General features: G+C 38.7%; 1 protein-coding gene and 1 long non-coding RNA gene across 36 annotated transcripts in view; both read right to left on the bottom strand.

The window, feature by feature from the left end:
* Window positions 1-15,290, bottom strand: part of STIL (STIL centriolar assembly protein) — a 67,703-nt gene that overhangs the window by 1,996 nt on the left and 50,417 nt on the right. For 15 of the 35 annotated variants that reach the window (XR_014808390.1, XR_014808392.1, XR_014808387.1 and 12 more), the window contains 3 exons: window positions 13,284-13,515; window positions 10,900-11,107; window positions 8,831-9,081 (listed from right to left, as the gene is read on the bottom strand). Coding sequence is in view for 22 of the 35 variants with exons in the window: in XM_084965158.1 (XP_084821284.1) it covers window positions 8,831-9,081; window positions 10,900-11,107; window positions 13,284-13,515 (691 nt within the window). In the remaining 13 variants the exon portion in view is untranslated. Of the gene's footprint in view, window positions 1-8,830; window positions 9,082-10,899; window positions 11,111-13,283; window positions 13,516-15,290 lie in introns of all 35 variants that reach the window. The other 20 variants (XR_014808391.1, XR_014808388.1, XM_084965147.1 and 17 more) reach the window with 2 other exon arrangements.
* On the bottom strand, window positions 2,888-7,954 carry LOC146402989 (uncharacterized). The gene is made up of 2 exons (XR_014808396.1): window positions 6,527-7,954; window positions 2,888-5,508 (listed from the first exon to the last, which is right to left on the bottom strand). It is a non-coding gene; the product is annotated as an uncharacterized LOC146402989 (long non-coding RNA).

Here is a 15,290-nt window from a genome sequence, read left to right as displayed (position 1 = left end):
TGCCTTTTCTAGGGCCGCTCCCGCAGCATATGGAGGTTCCTAGGCTAGGAATCTAATCGGAGCTGTAGATGCCAGCCCATGCCAGAGCCACAGCAACGCCAGATCCGAGCTGCGTCTGTGACCTACACCACAGCTCACGGCAACACCAGATCCTTAACCCACTGAGCAGTGCCAGGGATCGAACCTGCAACCTCATGGTTCCTAATCAGATTTGTTAACCACTGTGCCACGACAGGAACTCCTGAAAATATTTCATTTGTGATGAATGAAAAACATCAACCAATATCTGGATATGGACTTGCTTGTGTCCACACACTATGGTGTGCTTGTGCATACGCGTACACTCATTTTCTTCCATTAGATATAATCCACACTCACTTCGGCGGGCGTTGCCTCAGTGGTAGTCATTAACTGACTTGCCTTTTCCTGTATTCCACGTGTATACTAATGGCTCTTAATTTTCACTGATGCTTTACTATGTGCCAGGGATTTTGCTAAACATGTTTTCTTACAAGAAACCTTTCTCTGGGAGGTGGTTCCTATCAAGTATTTCAACTTATTTTCCATTCCAAGACTTCACATGTCCCTCCCCCTACTTTTCTGTTTTCTCTTTGGCACTTATGGGTATATATTTAACCTACATTTCTTTTGACAGTCTAGCTCCTTCGGTGAAAGCCCATGAGGGCAAGGGATTTTCTGTCTGTTTCTCCTGCCACTGCAGTATCCTTGGTGCCTGGCACAGGGTTCAATAAAGGCACTCAATAAATATTTACTGAATGAATAAAATAGGTATTATCACTATCTTTATTTTACAGTTGAGAAAACTAAGGAATAGAGATTTTTTTTTTTTTTTTTTTGTCTTTTTGCCTTTTCTAGGGCTGCTCCCGCGGCATATGGAGGGTCCCAGGCTAGGGGTCGAATCAGAGCTGTAGCCACAGGCCTACGCCAGAGCCACAACAATGCAGGATCTGAGCCGCGTCTGCAACCTACACCACAGCTCACGGCAACGCCGGATCCTTAACCCACTGAGCAAAGCCAGGGATCAAACCCACAACCTCATGGTTCTTAGTCGGATTCGTTAACCACTGCGCCATGATGACAACTCCGGAATAGAGGTTTTTAACTAATTTCCCCAAGTTGAACAGCTAGTAACCGGCAAACTGAGGCCGGGTCTGCCTTACTCCCTGGGGCTCTATAACCACTGTTTCACTATACTGTTCTCAGCAACTTGTATGTTGCTCTTTAAAGTTTTTCTGTTCCCTAAAAATTAGAGTCCTCTGTGTATTAATATATATATATTACTATTATTATATTCTAGTGAAAGGATATGCTCTGACTTTCTGTATCATCCAATGAAGAAATTCAGCTGTTTTATATATTATGCAGCCACTGCCTGCATCCCTACCCCCACAAAATCCTAATAACTATCAGGTAGTTTCATTCTCATAAATACCTGAAACTTTGAAGAAACTATCTTCAACCATTAATATTCCCTGAAACCAGTGACGTTACGTCATCACCAAACAACGGAAGGGTGTGCTCAATAATGCTGGTCTTTATAACCACCTTGGAACTTGTCCTTAACCTTGGTATTTACCGCTTTGGAGTAAATAAGATGGAAGAGATACTATCAACCTATCTAGATACTGTCTTTTATGATACATTCATAGTGATAATATCTTCTATTATCTACTTTCTTTGCCTATTTCCTCAAAATTACAAGCAATCTGCATATTAAATAGAAGACTTGTACATATTAAAATATACATAAACATAATAAGGTAATATTCATGTAAATAACAGGAAAAGGCAAATAAAAGCTTCTGATTAAAAACAAATTATTTAGAAAAAGGAATCTAATTTGAATTAGATTTTTTTAAAAAAGCATTTTTTAAAAGCTGAAGTTATAGTTAATTCACAGTGTTGCATTAGTTTCAGGTGTACAACAAAATGATTCAGTTATACATACACACTCATGTATCTTTCTCAGATTCTTTTCCATTACAGGTCGCTACAAGATATTGAATCTGGCTCCCCGTGCTGCAGAGTAGGTGCCTGTTGTTTATCTATCTGATATACAGTAGTGTATATCTCTTAACCCCAAACTGCTAATTTATCCTCACCCCCGAAGCCCTGCTGGCCCCTTTAGTAACCATGTCTGTGAGTCTAATTCTGTTTTATAAATAAGTTCATTTGCATCATTTTTAAAGATTCCACATATGAGGTGATATCATGTGATATCTGCCTCTGCCTGACTTTCTTCACTTAACATGATAATCTCTAGGGCCACCCATATTGCTGCAAGTAGCATGACTTCATTCTTTTTTTTTAATGGCTGAGTAATAATAGATCTTTTATAGAATGATTTAAAAAATCTACATAAATCTATGAATGCAATCAATATCAGTTTAGAAGGTTTTTCAAGTTTCTTTGTCTAACACAGCTAGTTTCAAACTGGGGGCTGGGGGGACACCATTTCTTTGAAAACAACATAAATCAGTAATACTCAGAACCAATGCATATAAACACTAGGGTAATTAAGATGAAAAGCAAATAGAGGCCGCTCTACTAATCAAATCCTAAAAGTCTTGATGGCAGATATACTATGTTAGAATCCCATTATATGTGTAGTCGCAAAAGGATGATGAGAGTCCATTTATGCCTGAATATAAGAGTCACGTGCCAATGATTAAGGGAATTATTCCAACTTACTTAAAGAGAAAAACCAACCGTGATTTATTGTCCTGGTTCAATCCTGATTAGTTATCTCCTACTTATCCTACGTAGGGTTTTCAACTAGAGAAGGCAGAGTTTTCAAGTACAGAGCAAGAAAACAACCAGAAAGACTGCCTAAGATCTGTTTGATTTTTTTTTCTCTTAAGAAATGTTTTGAATTCAAAAGGTCGCTCCAATTGGGAATATGCTTGTAGAGGCTGCTGCCAGTCCTTCACCTTCTCTATAATTTCTAGGTATGTCTGGGGCCTTCTTTCACTGTTTTCCTGCTTTTGGACCTTCTTAATCTCTGCACTGTTAAGGAACAGGAAAGCAGAAAGGAAATCTTCCCTGTCTCAGCTACTCTTCTGGTGGAGAATATCATGCCTCTGGAGTCCAGAACTGGAATGTGAAGTTAAGTTTTCACACAGGTACAATGACCAAGGCTAGCTGGTTTACAGCACTAGAACAATAGGCATCATAAGGATTATAAAGATTACTTTCATTATTTTTCTGGACCACTAAACTGTAATTTAAACACTAGAGGAAAAATGTGTCTTAAATTCTAAACAACTATCTTATGAACTTTCAGCACACCAGTTACATTATACCAACAAGTGTTAAAAGATAACAATACAAGGCCATAAATACTGACAATAAAAAAATAAGGCATTCATTGTAAACTTCGGGATTTCATTCATTTAGCAGTCCAGGAAGGCCCACTAAGTGTGTAGAGGCAATGAGGATTCAGAGGTTGATAAAACGCACAATCTTGCTGGAGAGGCTATCACAAGAACACGTTATATAATCTATTAGAAACAGCGTATTCCGAGAGCACAAAGTATCAATATTCTGGGGAGGGCTCCAGGAAACACTGACAAAGGAGGTGATATCTGGGTTCAGCTCTGAAGGATAAGGAGGCTTCTGTCAAGTAGAAAGATGACAAAGAGCATCCCAGGTAAAAGTAACAGCAAGGAACGTGGCAAATGCCAGTGCTGGGTAAACTGGAATTTGGTAGAGGATGGTAGGAGATTATACTAAAAAAAACTTATAGTTTCAAGATAAACTGTGAAACAATGTGAACTAATTAGGTAGGCTTTAGAAAGTCTTACACTTGGAATCTCCTCTCAGCCTAAGATTATCGGAAAAAAAATCTAACTTCTATGTGAAAGAAAAATAGTTTCAGAGCAACTTCATTTCTAATCACAATAATATATAGAACCTATTAATAATCAATAAAATATAAAGATAATTTAAGTTTTGGGGGTCTAAATTAGCACAATCTTGATCACTGGCGATTTTAATACAGGGTAATTATAACAGAGTATGAAAATGGTGCTAATGTTAGGTACCTCTCCCATGGGCGCCCATAGCACCCTGTCCTTCCTTTCCCAGCAGGTATCAGAGCACATGATAACTGACTATCTGTGTGTCTTCTCCACTGAACTGTAAGCTCTATAAAGGGAAAGATGTCTTTCCTGTGTTATCTTGTATGCCAGGATATTTCTCATAGCTGGCTCAGAGTAGAAGCTCATTACATATTTATTGAAATAAAATGAGTGAGATCTTACTTTTTCAGAAAGCAATGTAGTAACAGTCTTAAATATTCCTACCATTTTGACTTAGTCTTTCCATTTCTAAAGAAAATAATCCTAAACCTAAAAAATGCAATCTTTGGAAAAAGATGTTTATCATAGTAATATTTGAAACAGTAACAGGAGTTCCCATTGTGGCTCAGTGGGTTATGAACCCGATTAGTATTCCTAAGGACAGGGGTTTGATCCCCGGCCTCACTCAGTGGGTTAAGGATCTGGCGCTGCCATGGGCTAGGGTGTAGGTCACAGACACGGCTCAGATCTGGCATTGCTGTGACTATGGCATAGGCTGGCAGCTACAGCTTCAATTCCATTCCTTCGTGGCCTGGGAACTCCATGTGGCAAAGGTGTGGCCCGAAAAAGCAAAAAACAAAACAAAAAAAACAGTAAGAAACTGAAAACCATTTGACTCAGTTCTGACAAGAGGGGAAAGACCAGGTAAACAAATACTATATCCCACTTACTGGTTTATTATATCCCCATTAAAGATGAGGCTTAGAAAGTGCTACAAGTTGGAAAAAATGTTTATTTGCCAACGCAAAACCAAATATTTAGGAGGTATATACAATATAGTCAGAACACAAAGCAGGGGGTTCCTCTGTAGCTCAATGGGTTAAGGATTCAGTGGTTTTGCTGCTATGGCTTGGGTTCAATCCCTGGCCCAGGAACTTCCACTTGCCACAGGGGCAGCCAAAAAAAAACCAAAAAAAAAAAAAAACCAAATCAAAAAACCCCCACAAAGCAGCATATTATATACACCACCATAAGATCCTCACCAAAAAAAAATTAAACAAGCAATAAGCACAGAGCAAAACATTAAAAAAAAACCCCAAACTAACCCCCCCCCCCCAAACTACGGACTTTGGAATTAGAAAAGTACGTTTAAAATTACAGGTGTGGGGAGGTCCCATCGTGGCTCAGTGGTTAACAAACCTGACTAGTACCCATGAGGATGTGGGTTCAATCCCTGGCCTCACCCAGTGGGTTAAGGATCTGGCGTTGTGGTGAGCTGTGGTGTAGGTCACAGACCAGCAGCTACAGCTCCGACTCGACCCCTGGCCTGGGAACTTCCATAGACCACAGGCGCGGCCCAAGACAAAAGACAAAAAAGAAAAAAAAAATTACAAGTGTTGGGGTTGTTCCCATCATGGCTCAGTGGAAATGAATCTGATTGGTATCAGTGAGGACGCAGGTTCGATCCCTGGCCTCGCTCAGTGGGTTAAGGATCTGGCATTGCCATGAGCTGTGGTGTATGTAGGTCATAGACGCGGCTTAGATCTGGCATTGCTGTGGCCGTGGTGTGGGCTGGCAGCTACAGCTCTGATTTGACCCCTAAGCCTGGGAACTTCCATGTGCCACGGGTTCGGCCCTAAAAAGACAAAATGACAGGTGTGGGGCCTTGAGCAAACCGGTACTTAATTTCCTCAGCAGTTATAAAAAGGTATCTATCACACAGATGATGGCAAAGATTAACTGAAATAATGTTGCTTAAGACTTTTAACACAGTTCCTCACATTACGAACACTCAATAAATGGCTGCTATTAAAATTACTTTAGAAAAATTAAAGGAAATACAAAAGCAAAATTTTAATAATAAATGAGGTTGGTTGGTATAAAAATGGGTTTTCTCCTTGTCTGTTTTTTCTAAATTTTCCAAGGTTCTGAAAATAAACATATTATTTTGAGAATGGAAACAAAACAAATATTACACACTCTATTTCCAAAGCTCTACCATATTTTATTTTAAAAAATTATTTTTCTTGGAGGTCCCGTTGTGGCTCAGTGGGTAACGAATCCGACTAGGAACCATGAGGTTGCGGGTTCGATCCCTGCCCTTGCTCAGTGGGTTAAGGATCTGGCGTTGCCATGAGCTGTGGTGTAGGTCGCAGACGCGGCTCGGATCCCGCGTTGCTGTGGCTCTGGCGTAGGCTAGTGGCTACAGCTCCGATTCGACCCTTAGCCTGGGAACCTCCATAGGCTGTGGGAGCAGCCCAAGAAATGGAAAATGACAAAAAAAAAAAAAAAAAAAATTATTTTTCTTTTTATGGCTGCACATGTGGCATCTGGAAGTTCCCAGGCTAGGGATTGAACTGGAGGTGCCGCTGAGCTGCTTCTGTGACCCATACAGTAGCTTACGGCAATACCAGATCCCTAACCTACTGAGGGAGGCCAGGGATCAAACCCACATCCTCATGGACGCTATGTCGGGTTCTTAACACTGAGCCACAACAGGAATTCCCCAAAACTCTATAAGATTTTACACAACAATTTATACCACAAAATATAACTTTAAAAAGTTTTCTTGTGAAAATAGCATTATGATTTTATAAAATTTTAGCCAGATCACCCCTCTAAGAAAATAATTTAACACAGTGCTTTGAACTGAAAACACTTTTTTCACATCAACTTTCACTTCCTGAGAAAATCATCTTACATGAAACTCAAATCCTATCTATGAATTTTTCAACTCACATAGATAAGTGGATTTTTAAAATGGGAGTATCCCAAAATATTAAATGAAAATTAATTTATAATGGCAAGTAAAGAAAAAAATCCCCGAATTATGTATATAGCAAAACCACAACTATGTTTCCTAATTTTCTTTGGGTGTTATTAGTTCAGAGGACATAGTCTTCATTTCTCTAAAATTCCTACCCTGAGCATGTATTATTTTTATAGTACACATTTATAATATAAATTGTCTTTCAAAAAGAGAACAGAACAATCTTTTTTTTTTTTTTAAAGTATGGACTACCTTCCTGAGGCGTATGGAAGTTCCCGGGTCAGGGACTGAATCCAAGTTGCAGCTGCGACCTAGGCTGCAGCTGCAGTGATGCTGGATCCTTTAACCCACTGCATCAGGGCAGGGATTGAACCTGCATCTGTGCAGTGACCCGAGCTGCCACAGTAGGATTCTTAACTCACTGAACCACAGCAGAAACTCCACGAGCAAAACAATTTTGATTAAAACAACCTGACTACCCCACACTGACATATCAAAAAAGCTTTACTTTCCATTTTATTCTAGGCATTTAAAAACTGAATCAGGTTTACTGTATGCTGAAACTTTATTCATTTCATTGTTTCACAACTTTTAAAACAGGGTGGCCACTATGAAGAAACATACTACTTAAACGACTCCCACAAGCAGCCATACCAGAGTATAAGGCCCCACACACACAGAGGGGATCTGCGCTCTCCAGCAGATGTGGTAGAGCCTCCCTCTCAGAGTTTTAAAATAAAACCTTCAAAATGCTAACTAACTTCACTCTCCTACACTGGTGGTAGGAATATAAAGTGGTACCACTCTTTTGGTGGGCAAAGGCAACATCCACCACAACTTTCTCTGATCCTGCCTGCTTCTAGGAATTTATCCTACAAAGACGTGTACAAGTACCTGCAGAAGGATGTTCACTTAGCATTGTTTGAGATTTAGGGATTCAGCCTACGAGAAGTCCATTAATAGAGAACTGGGATTCACTATATTATAGTACACGGGCACAGCAGAATATTATGCAGCTGTTTAAATGCATGAGGAAGAATTACCTATACTTATAAAGAAATGCATCTAAGATATGTTAATCAAAAAGCCCAAATCCCAACACTCATCACTCAGATATATACTTGAATATCCACAGGGCACGTCCAGAGAATGTCCAAGAAGCAGTTAAGAGAAATAACCTAAAGGAGTCGGACTGAGGAATTTAGGAAGTTGGGGCTTTTGCATTTTATATGATGTTCTTGAGTATTATTCGGTATTTTTTAAAATCATGAGAATGTATTAGTTTTGTAAAAAAAAAAAAAAAACCATCATAAAAAATAATTAACAGAAAACACAGTAGCTTTCTAACATAATTTCCAGATTTTATCCTCTTTAAAAACAAGTGTGTGTCGAGGTGATCTCTGAGGAAGAGGAATCTGAACAGAAAAATACGGCCAGGTGGAAATGATGAGTGTAAGTAAGGCTCATACAACTAGATTCTTCAAAACATACTTCTACAAAAAGGAATGTTTTTGCTTTTTAGACGGCATCAGCAGAATTCAGCAACTGGCACAGACCCTACCACCTCCAGGAAAAATTTTCCAGTCACCAAAAATGAGTAAAGGCTCATTTCTCTTCCTCTAAGACTCCCATGGCATTTTGTTTGTTTTTGTTTTTGTTGGCTGCAACCGCAGCATATGGAAGTGCCTGGGCCAGGGATGGAATCCAAGCCACAGCTGTGGCAATGTTGCATCCTTAACCCACTGTGCCACAGTGGGAACTCCTCCCATGGCATTTTGTTGACGTCTTTACACAGACGATACCCCTCAATATTTTTCAAATTACTTAGGCATATAATCCACCTTTCTGCTAAAATGAAAAATCTAAAGCATAGAGACAGTCTCTTATTCACCACATATACAGTAGGCCCTGAATAAATAATGAATCAATTGAATTGAGTGGCAAGCTCATACCTTTCCTCACGAGACAGCTGCAATACATTTAAATTTTTTTAATTTTTTAAAACAAAGTTTAAACTCACCTGGCATGATCCACTTTATGTGCATTTGTCTTCACTTTAGTGGGAGAGTCAATTTTTACTCCAAGGCTTCTTAGTTGTTTAAGGGTTGCATTAAGAACACAATCTTTGTCCACCAGTCCTGAATCATGTTTTTTTTTCTTTGTATGGTAAACATTCTGGGTTCTGGTGCATTCGTGACTGATAATTACTGCTTTGGCTGACGGCTGCTCAGTTTCTTCGGGGGAGTTATTTAATAGGTGGTTCCCTTGACCCTAATGAAAAAAGAAAAAGGATCTATTTGAAAAGTCACTAAAGTCTTAGGAAACAAAAAAGCCAAATAACAGCAGTTAGTAACACTAGGGAAGAGCAAAATATTATCCTGCCAAGTTCTACAAAGTATTAAGTAGTACATTCGCTAAATTTTATGGAGTTTTTATAAAAGAAGCCCATCCTAATGAAGAAATGATTTCATCAGATCCTAGAGAAAACTCAGAATGTTTGTTCAGAACCTGTTCATTTTAAAACCAACAGATTTAAAATCAATTGAGTAATATTTCAAGTGTTCTCAAGGATTTATAGTAAATTCTCCATAAACAAACATTGAAAATTGTGCTTTCATTTGAAAAATGGTAATTATTTCAGAGTTATAAATTATGTCTATGTTCATTTCAGAATTTGACTCCTCTCTTTTCTTTCTTTGAATGAGAATAACCTGCGTCACTATCTCTGCCTTCCTGACATCAAAGCATATTTCATTCCTGAGCAGACAACTAACACCAGTCTGGGACCTAGCAAGCAAACAACAAATAGGTGTTAACCGAATACCTAGAGCCCTATGAAGTATGTTTAATTAGCCTTCAATTATAAACGGAAAAATTAAATGTTCCAAAGTCTACAATTTGACTGTAAGTGACGGCCACAGTCATTTGACCTTCAAGTCTCAGTTCACACTCTAACTTTTCCAAGATGACTATTTTCTCCAACCAGAATTACTCCTTTTTTATTGTGTCTTGCCTTTGCTTATGGCACTTCTCAGCCTATTCTATAACTGTTACTGGTATCCATGTGCTATTTCCTATAGATTTTTCAAAGGCAGAGACTCACATTCATCTTTATAATCCATTTTACTCAGTTCATTTTCTTAAACTAAGTATTCAACAAAAATCTGCTTATCTGAACTGAAATCAGTAAATATTATCATAAATATGATACTACTTTCCAATTTTCAAATTTCCTGCAACTCTTGCTTGTTTTTTCCAGTCCTAACTTTATTTTGAATTTAACATAATGTCATGTAACATATTTTTAAAATAAGGCTTTTGTGGAGTTCCTGTCGTGGTGCAGTGGAAATGAACCTGACTAGGAATGATGAGGTTGCAGGTTTGATCCTTGGCATCTCTCAGTGGGTTAAGGATCCAGCATTGCTGTGAGCTGTGGTGTAGGTCACAGATGTGGCTTGGATCTGATGTTGCTGTGGCTGTGGCATAGGCCGGCAACTGTAGCTCTAATTCAACCCCTAGCCTGGGAACCTCCATATGCCATGGGTGCAGCCCTAAAGAGCAAAAATAAATAAAAATAAATAAATTAATTAAATTAAATAAGGCTTTTGGGAGTCCCCCTCTTGGCTCAGTGGTAATGAACCTGACTAGGATCCATGAGAACAAAGGTTTGATCCCTGGCCTTGCCCAGTGGGTTAAAGATCCAGCGCTGCCATGAGCTATGGTGTAGGTCACAGATGCAGCTCGGATCTGGTGTTGCTGTGGCTGTGGTGTAGCCTGGCAGCTATAGCTCCGATTCAACTCCTAGCCTGGGCACTTCTACATGCTGCGGGTGTGACCTTAAAAAAAAAAAAAAAAAGGTAAAATAATGCTTTTTTTTGTGGCTGAGTATCTGATGACTGGCTTACAGTGAATTACTGAATTTAGGTTATCGCAATTTATGAAAAGCTAAAAAAAATGATTTATCATTAATTTGGGAAAAATCTTTTTACATCAAGGTTGCAATCAGTTTAAAGATAGGAAAGGCTTAACTAGTACACCCTAAACTAAATAACCATCTCACGAAAGAGGAAATGCTTTCTGTTTTCTTACCAACACATCCTGGAGTATTTCCTGGTTATCTGAGGGTTGACAAGGCAAGAGTTGCACTACTTGCTCAGTTTTGGATTCCCCTGATGGTGCAGAGCTATTAGTGGCACCCTCTGCTGGCCCACTCTGGAAACACATGCTGATGCTCTCTGACAGCAGGGGATTCGAAAAGAACACAGGCACATCAGGTTCTTTTCTCACAAGAGAAGAGCTGCTTGAAAAGACATATTTAATGTGTTAGTTATCAAGGTATCTAATGTATATCTGAGGTGCAGTAACTTTGGAAGAAAGAGGTGAGACTTAGCAGCATTCTGATTTGTATTTTTAGCTCTTAGTGATGCTATACAGCATCCCATCTTGAGAGGCTGCATAAAAATGGCTAAGATGGTAAATTTCATGTTATTTTGTTTTACAACAACATCAAAAAAGCAAAAACTTAAATGGTTTATTAAACAAACACAATTCCTGGGAGTTCCCATCATGGCTCAGTGGTTGACGAATCGACTAGGACCCTGAGGTTGCGGGTTTGATCCCTGGCCTTGCTCAGTGGGTTGAGGATCCGGCGTTGCCGTGAGCTGTGGTGTAGGTTGCAGATGCGGCTCAGATCCCAAGTTGCTGTGGCTGTGGTGTAGGCCAACAGCTACAGCTCCGATTAGACCCCTAGCCTGGGAACGTCGATATGCCGCGAGAGCAGCCCAAGAAATGGCAAAAAGAAAAAAACAAAAACAAACAAAAAACCCCCCCAAAAACCAAAAAACAAACAAAAGAAACACAATTCCTTATTCTGCCAATCAAAGTTCTCTGAAATTTGGTAGTCGAGTTGGCTTTTCACCCAATCTCTTTCAGTGCCGTTTTATTTAATATTCTGAACAAAATGGATCACTAACAATACTAATACTCTCAATTCTGCTATAAATTTTATCTGCAAGTCAGTAGTTTTCAATCTTGGCTACACTTCAGTATCACTTGTAAAGTTTTAGAAAACGTAACTGTTTGGACTTCTCCCTTCAGAGATTCTGAACTGGGGAAGGGCCCAAATTTACTGGTATTTTTCAATGCCACGGAGCCAAGAATTACTGTTCTAATGCCTTTAAACTGGCACACCCTTATCCAAATCCTACCTACTGTTCAGGGACTCTTCCTCTATGATGTTCTAAAACCCTAACTGGATTTGTTCTCTTGCTTCTTTTAACCCCCATTAGCATCTCCTTTAACTCTTGTGTCACATATATTCTCATTTATAACACAGTTATCTGTTTTCAGCAGGTCTGAGGCAAATTTCTGAGGCCTCTGGGCCTCAGTTTTCTTATCCATAAAATGGGAAAACGATACCCACCTCCCTGGGTTGAAAAAGATGAGACAGGATTAAAGGCGATACAAAGTGCCTAGCACAGCACCAGATAAACATAGTGGGTAATCCGTAATTGCCAGTTTTCTTCACCTGCAGCTGCTATCCCCTTGATTCCTAAATATCAAATTTAATCTTTATCTTCAACCATGTTAACCAATTTCACTTTAATGAAAATACCAAAACTCATATGCAGAGGCAGAAATCCAGCCTTTAGAGATTTTATGGCTTTTTGGGAAAGTATCTGCACTGAGCAGGATTTTTATCATACAAACATTTGCAAAATATTTTTAAGGAGAGTCCATGTCAGTTACTGAGTTTGCCTTATTCTATATTTAGCTAAATGATGGCAATAATTAAGTACTAATTCTGGTATTTTTCTATGCGCTTTACATATATTAACTAATTTAATCCTTATAATAATCTTGAGATAGGTTCTCTTATTATCTCCATTTATAGAGAAGAAAATAGAGTCATTCAGGAATTATGAGACCTGCCCAGGGTCACACTGCTATCTATGATCTGAATCAAGGCAGTCTGGCACCATCCTCTTAATCACTCCACTAAATTGTATTTTCAATAATTTTAAAATAACTACCTTAGTATCTAAACTAGAAAGCAAAAGTTAAAGCTAAAAAAAGAAGAGGAGTTCACCATCACGGCTCAGTGGTAACAAATCCCACCAGTATCCATGAGGACTCAGGTTCCATCCCTGGTCTCGCTCAGTGGGTTAAGGATCCAGCATTGCTGCAAACTGCAATGTAGGTCGCAGACGCAGCTTGGATCCTGCATTGCTATGGCCCTGGTGTAGGCCAGTAGCTGCAGCTCAGGTTCGACCCCTAGCCTGGGTATGTCCATATGCCATGGGTGTGGCCTAAAAAGTACCCCCTACAAAAAAAACAAAACAAAAAAAAACAAAAAAAAACAACTAAAAAGAAGAACAGAACCAAACTAAATAGTTTCTCAGTTAGAATACCATAAGAATATTAGAATTTAAAAAGAAAAAAAAAGGATGAATTGTGAATCAAAGAGTCCTTACTTGGATACAGAAAGTTGCTGATTAAATTCTTCTTCCACAGCATCGTTGCTCTCTTCAAAACTGGGAATATCAACTGCTTTTAAAGAAGATGCACTACCTGGAGTACTTGTGACTTCATTATTAATATCAACAGAAAAATTCATGTCCTCACTGGAAATCTTGGTATCATCCTGCCTCAGCTGAGATTCAGGCTCTTGACCGTCGCCTGCGGCATTCCAAAACAAGCTGGCGCCTGAAACAAATGCTCGATTGTAAAAATAATCCTCTGCCAACTTTCAAATAACACTAGCTATATTAACACAATTACCTAGAGCTGTTTTCAGATTATATTTTCTCAGAAATGCCATGAAGAGGTAAGTGAAGGGTGGGAAGGGAGAAAACTGGGTACAAAGGGAAAAGGACATTTTAAGTCCTGCCTCTTCAAGAGGTGTGGCTCTCAAATGATGTGTTTTACCTGCCAAGGCTCTGAATATAGTATGGGGTGTAAATGTGTTTTGTAAACTGCTATTCTGGAAAACATCAGAAAATACATAAAATATAAATCCCTAGGCTCTCTGATTTTGACCCTTAAATAAATATTTATGAGACCATGTTAGAGATGTACCAGACATACGCAATATCAGACAAGTACTTAAAAATTAAATGTTTCCCACACTTTATGGATCACTTCCACAATTATCTATAGAACCATTTGCATGTATTATTTGCTGAGTCAATTTTCTTTAAATCAACTCACTATACTTTTACCTAGCCTCATCATTCCTGTGATATCACAGATTTTATGTGCTGGTTAATTTTTTCTAAAACTCATAATAAATATATCTATAAAATACAGAATAGTTATCTTTATTCTACCCCAAATCATCTGTCGAATCTGAGTAATATGCATTCCACAATTGGGGAAATATGGCTAAACATAAATGATTTAAAGAAACAGTTAAAATGAAAGACTAAATTCTAGTCAAAACTGTTTCTAATTTGAGCATCAACTTGACTATATAATAATTTTTCTGCATATGTGTAATAGCTCCAAATACGAATCTATGAGATTTCAAAGTATTTGAATTCTATGCATCATGCCTGAAAACTTGTTTGAAATAATTTCAGAATATCAGTTCAAACATAGGGATGATTTCATTCAGTTTTCATTTATTCAACACACATTAAGACTGAGGCATCATGTTAGGTAATGAGATACAGTGTCAATAAGGCACTATTCCAAATCCCCAAAGCTTACAGTCTAGTGATAGATACAGATGATAGGCAATTGCAATAGAGTAAGTAGAGGATTTTACAAGAGAACATTGAAGGAAACCACTTTTTGGTCTTTTTATCTCATAATACTCCTTTACCACTACCTTTCTACAACACACATACACACACTTACCTAAGAAACGGTCACCCCTGCAGTTAACAAAGATGGGACTCCAGCAGCTATGTCCCTATGATGTGCTTTGCAACCTCCTTAGCCTTCAACCAGGGATTAAAACCTAATCCAAACTAGGCCATTCAGGATCTCTGCAATTTCAAACAGGGACTGAGGAACCATAACCTGGTTTGTGTATTGGGTAGAACTTTACAACACAAAAACTTTGGAGCTCTGGGTGAACTGTATTTCAAAATATACAGCGATGCAAACTTTAGATAGAGTAGAATAACTGGGTAGCCCAGCGGCTTTGCAGTTTCTAACTCTAGTTTTTTTCCTGAAGTCCAATCCCGTTTCTGGCCTTGGTTTTCATGAAACATCCCCATAATCTCCCCAGTCAATTCCTCTTTCTTGCTTAAATTAGTTCAAAGTGGTTTATGTTACTTGCAGCCAAAGAATCTTAGCCAGTACCTGAATTTGACTTACAAACGTACATGAGGGTCTTGCTCCTTCCCTCTTTGGTCCTCTCTACACAGATAGTTTAGATAATACACGGGTTCAGATAAAGAATGTAGACATCTGGAGTTCCCGTGGTGGCTCAGCAATAACGAACTCGACTAGTATCCATGAGGCTGCAGGCC

Source organism: Sus scrofa, chromosome 6 (assembly GCF_054392235.1).
Source record: "Sus scrofa isolate SSC_HxYL_T2T_F1_AM1 chromosome 6, Sscrofa_HxYL_maternal_Yorkshire_Landrace_v2.0, whole genome shotgun sequence".
Lineage (NCBI taxonomy): Eukaryota > Metazoa > Chordata > Mammalia > Artiodactyla > Suidae > Sus > Sus scrofa.
This window is presented reverse-complemented; position numbering and strand designations above follow the sequence as displayed.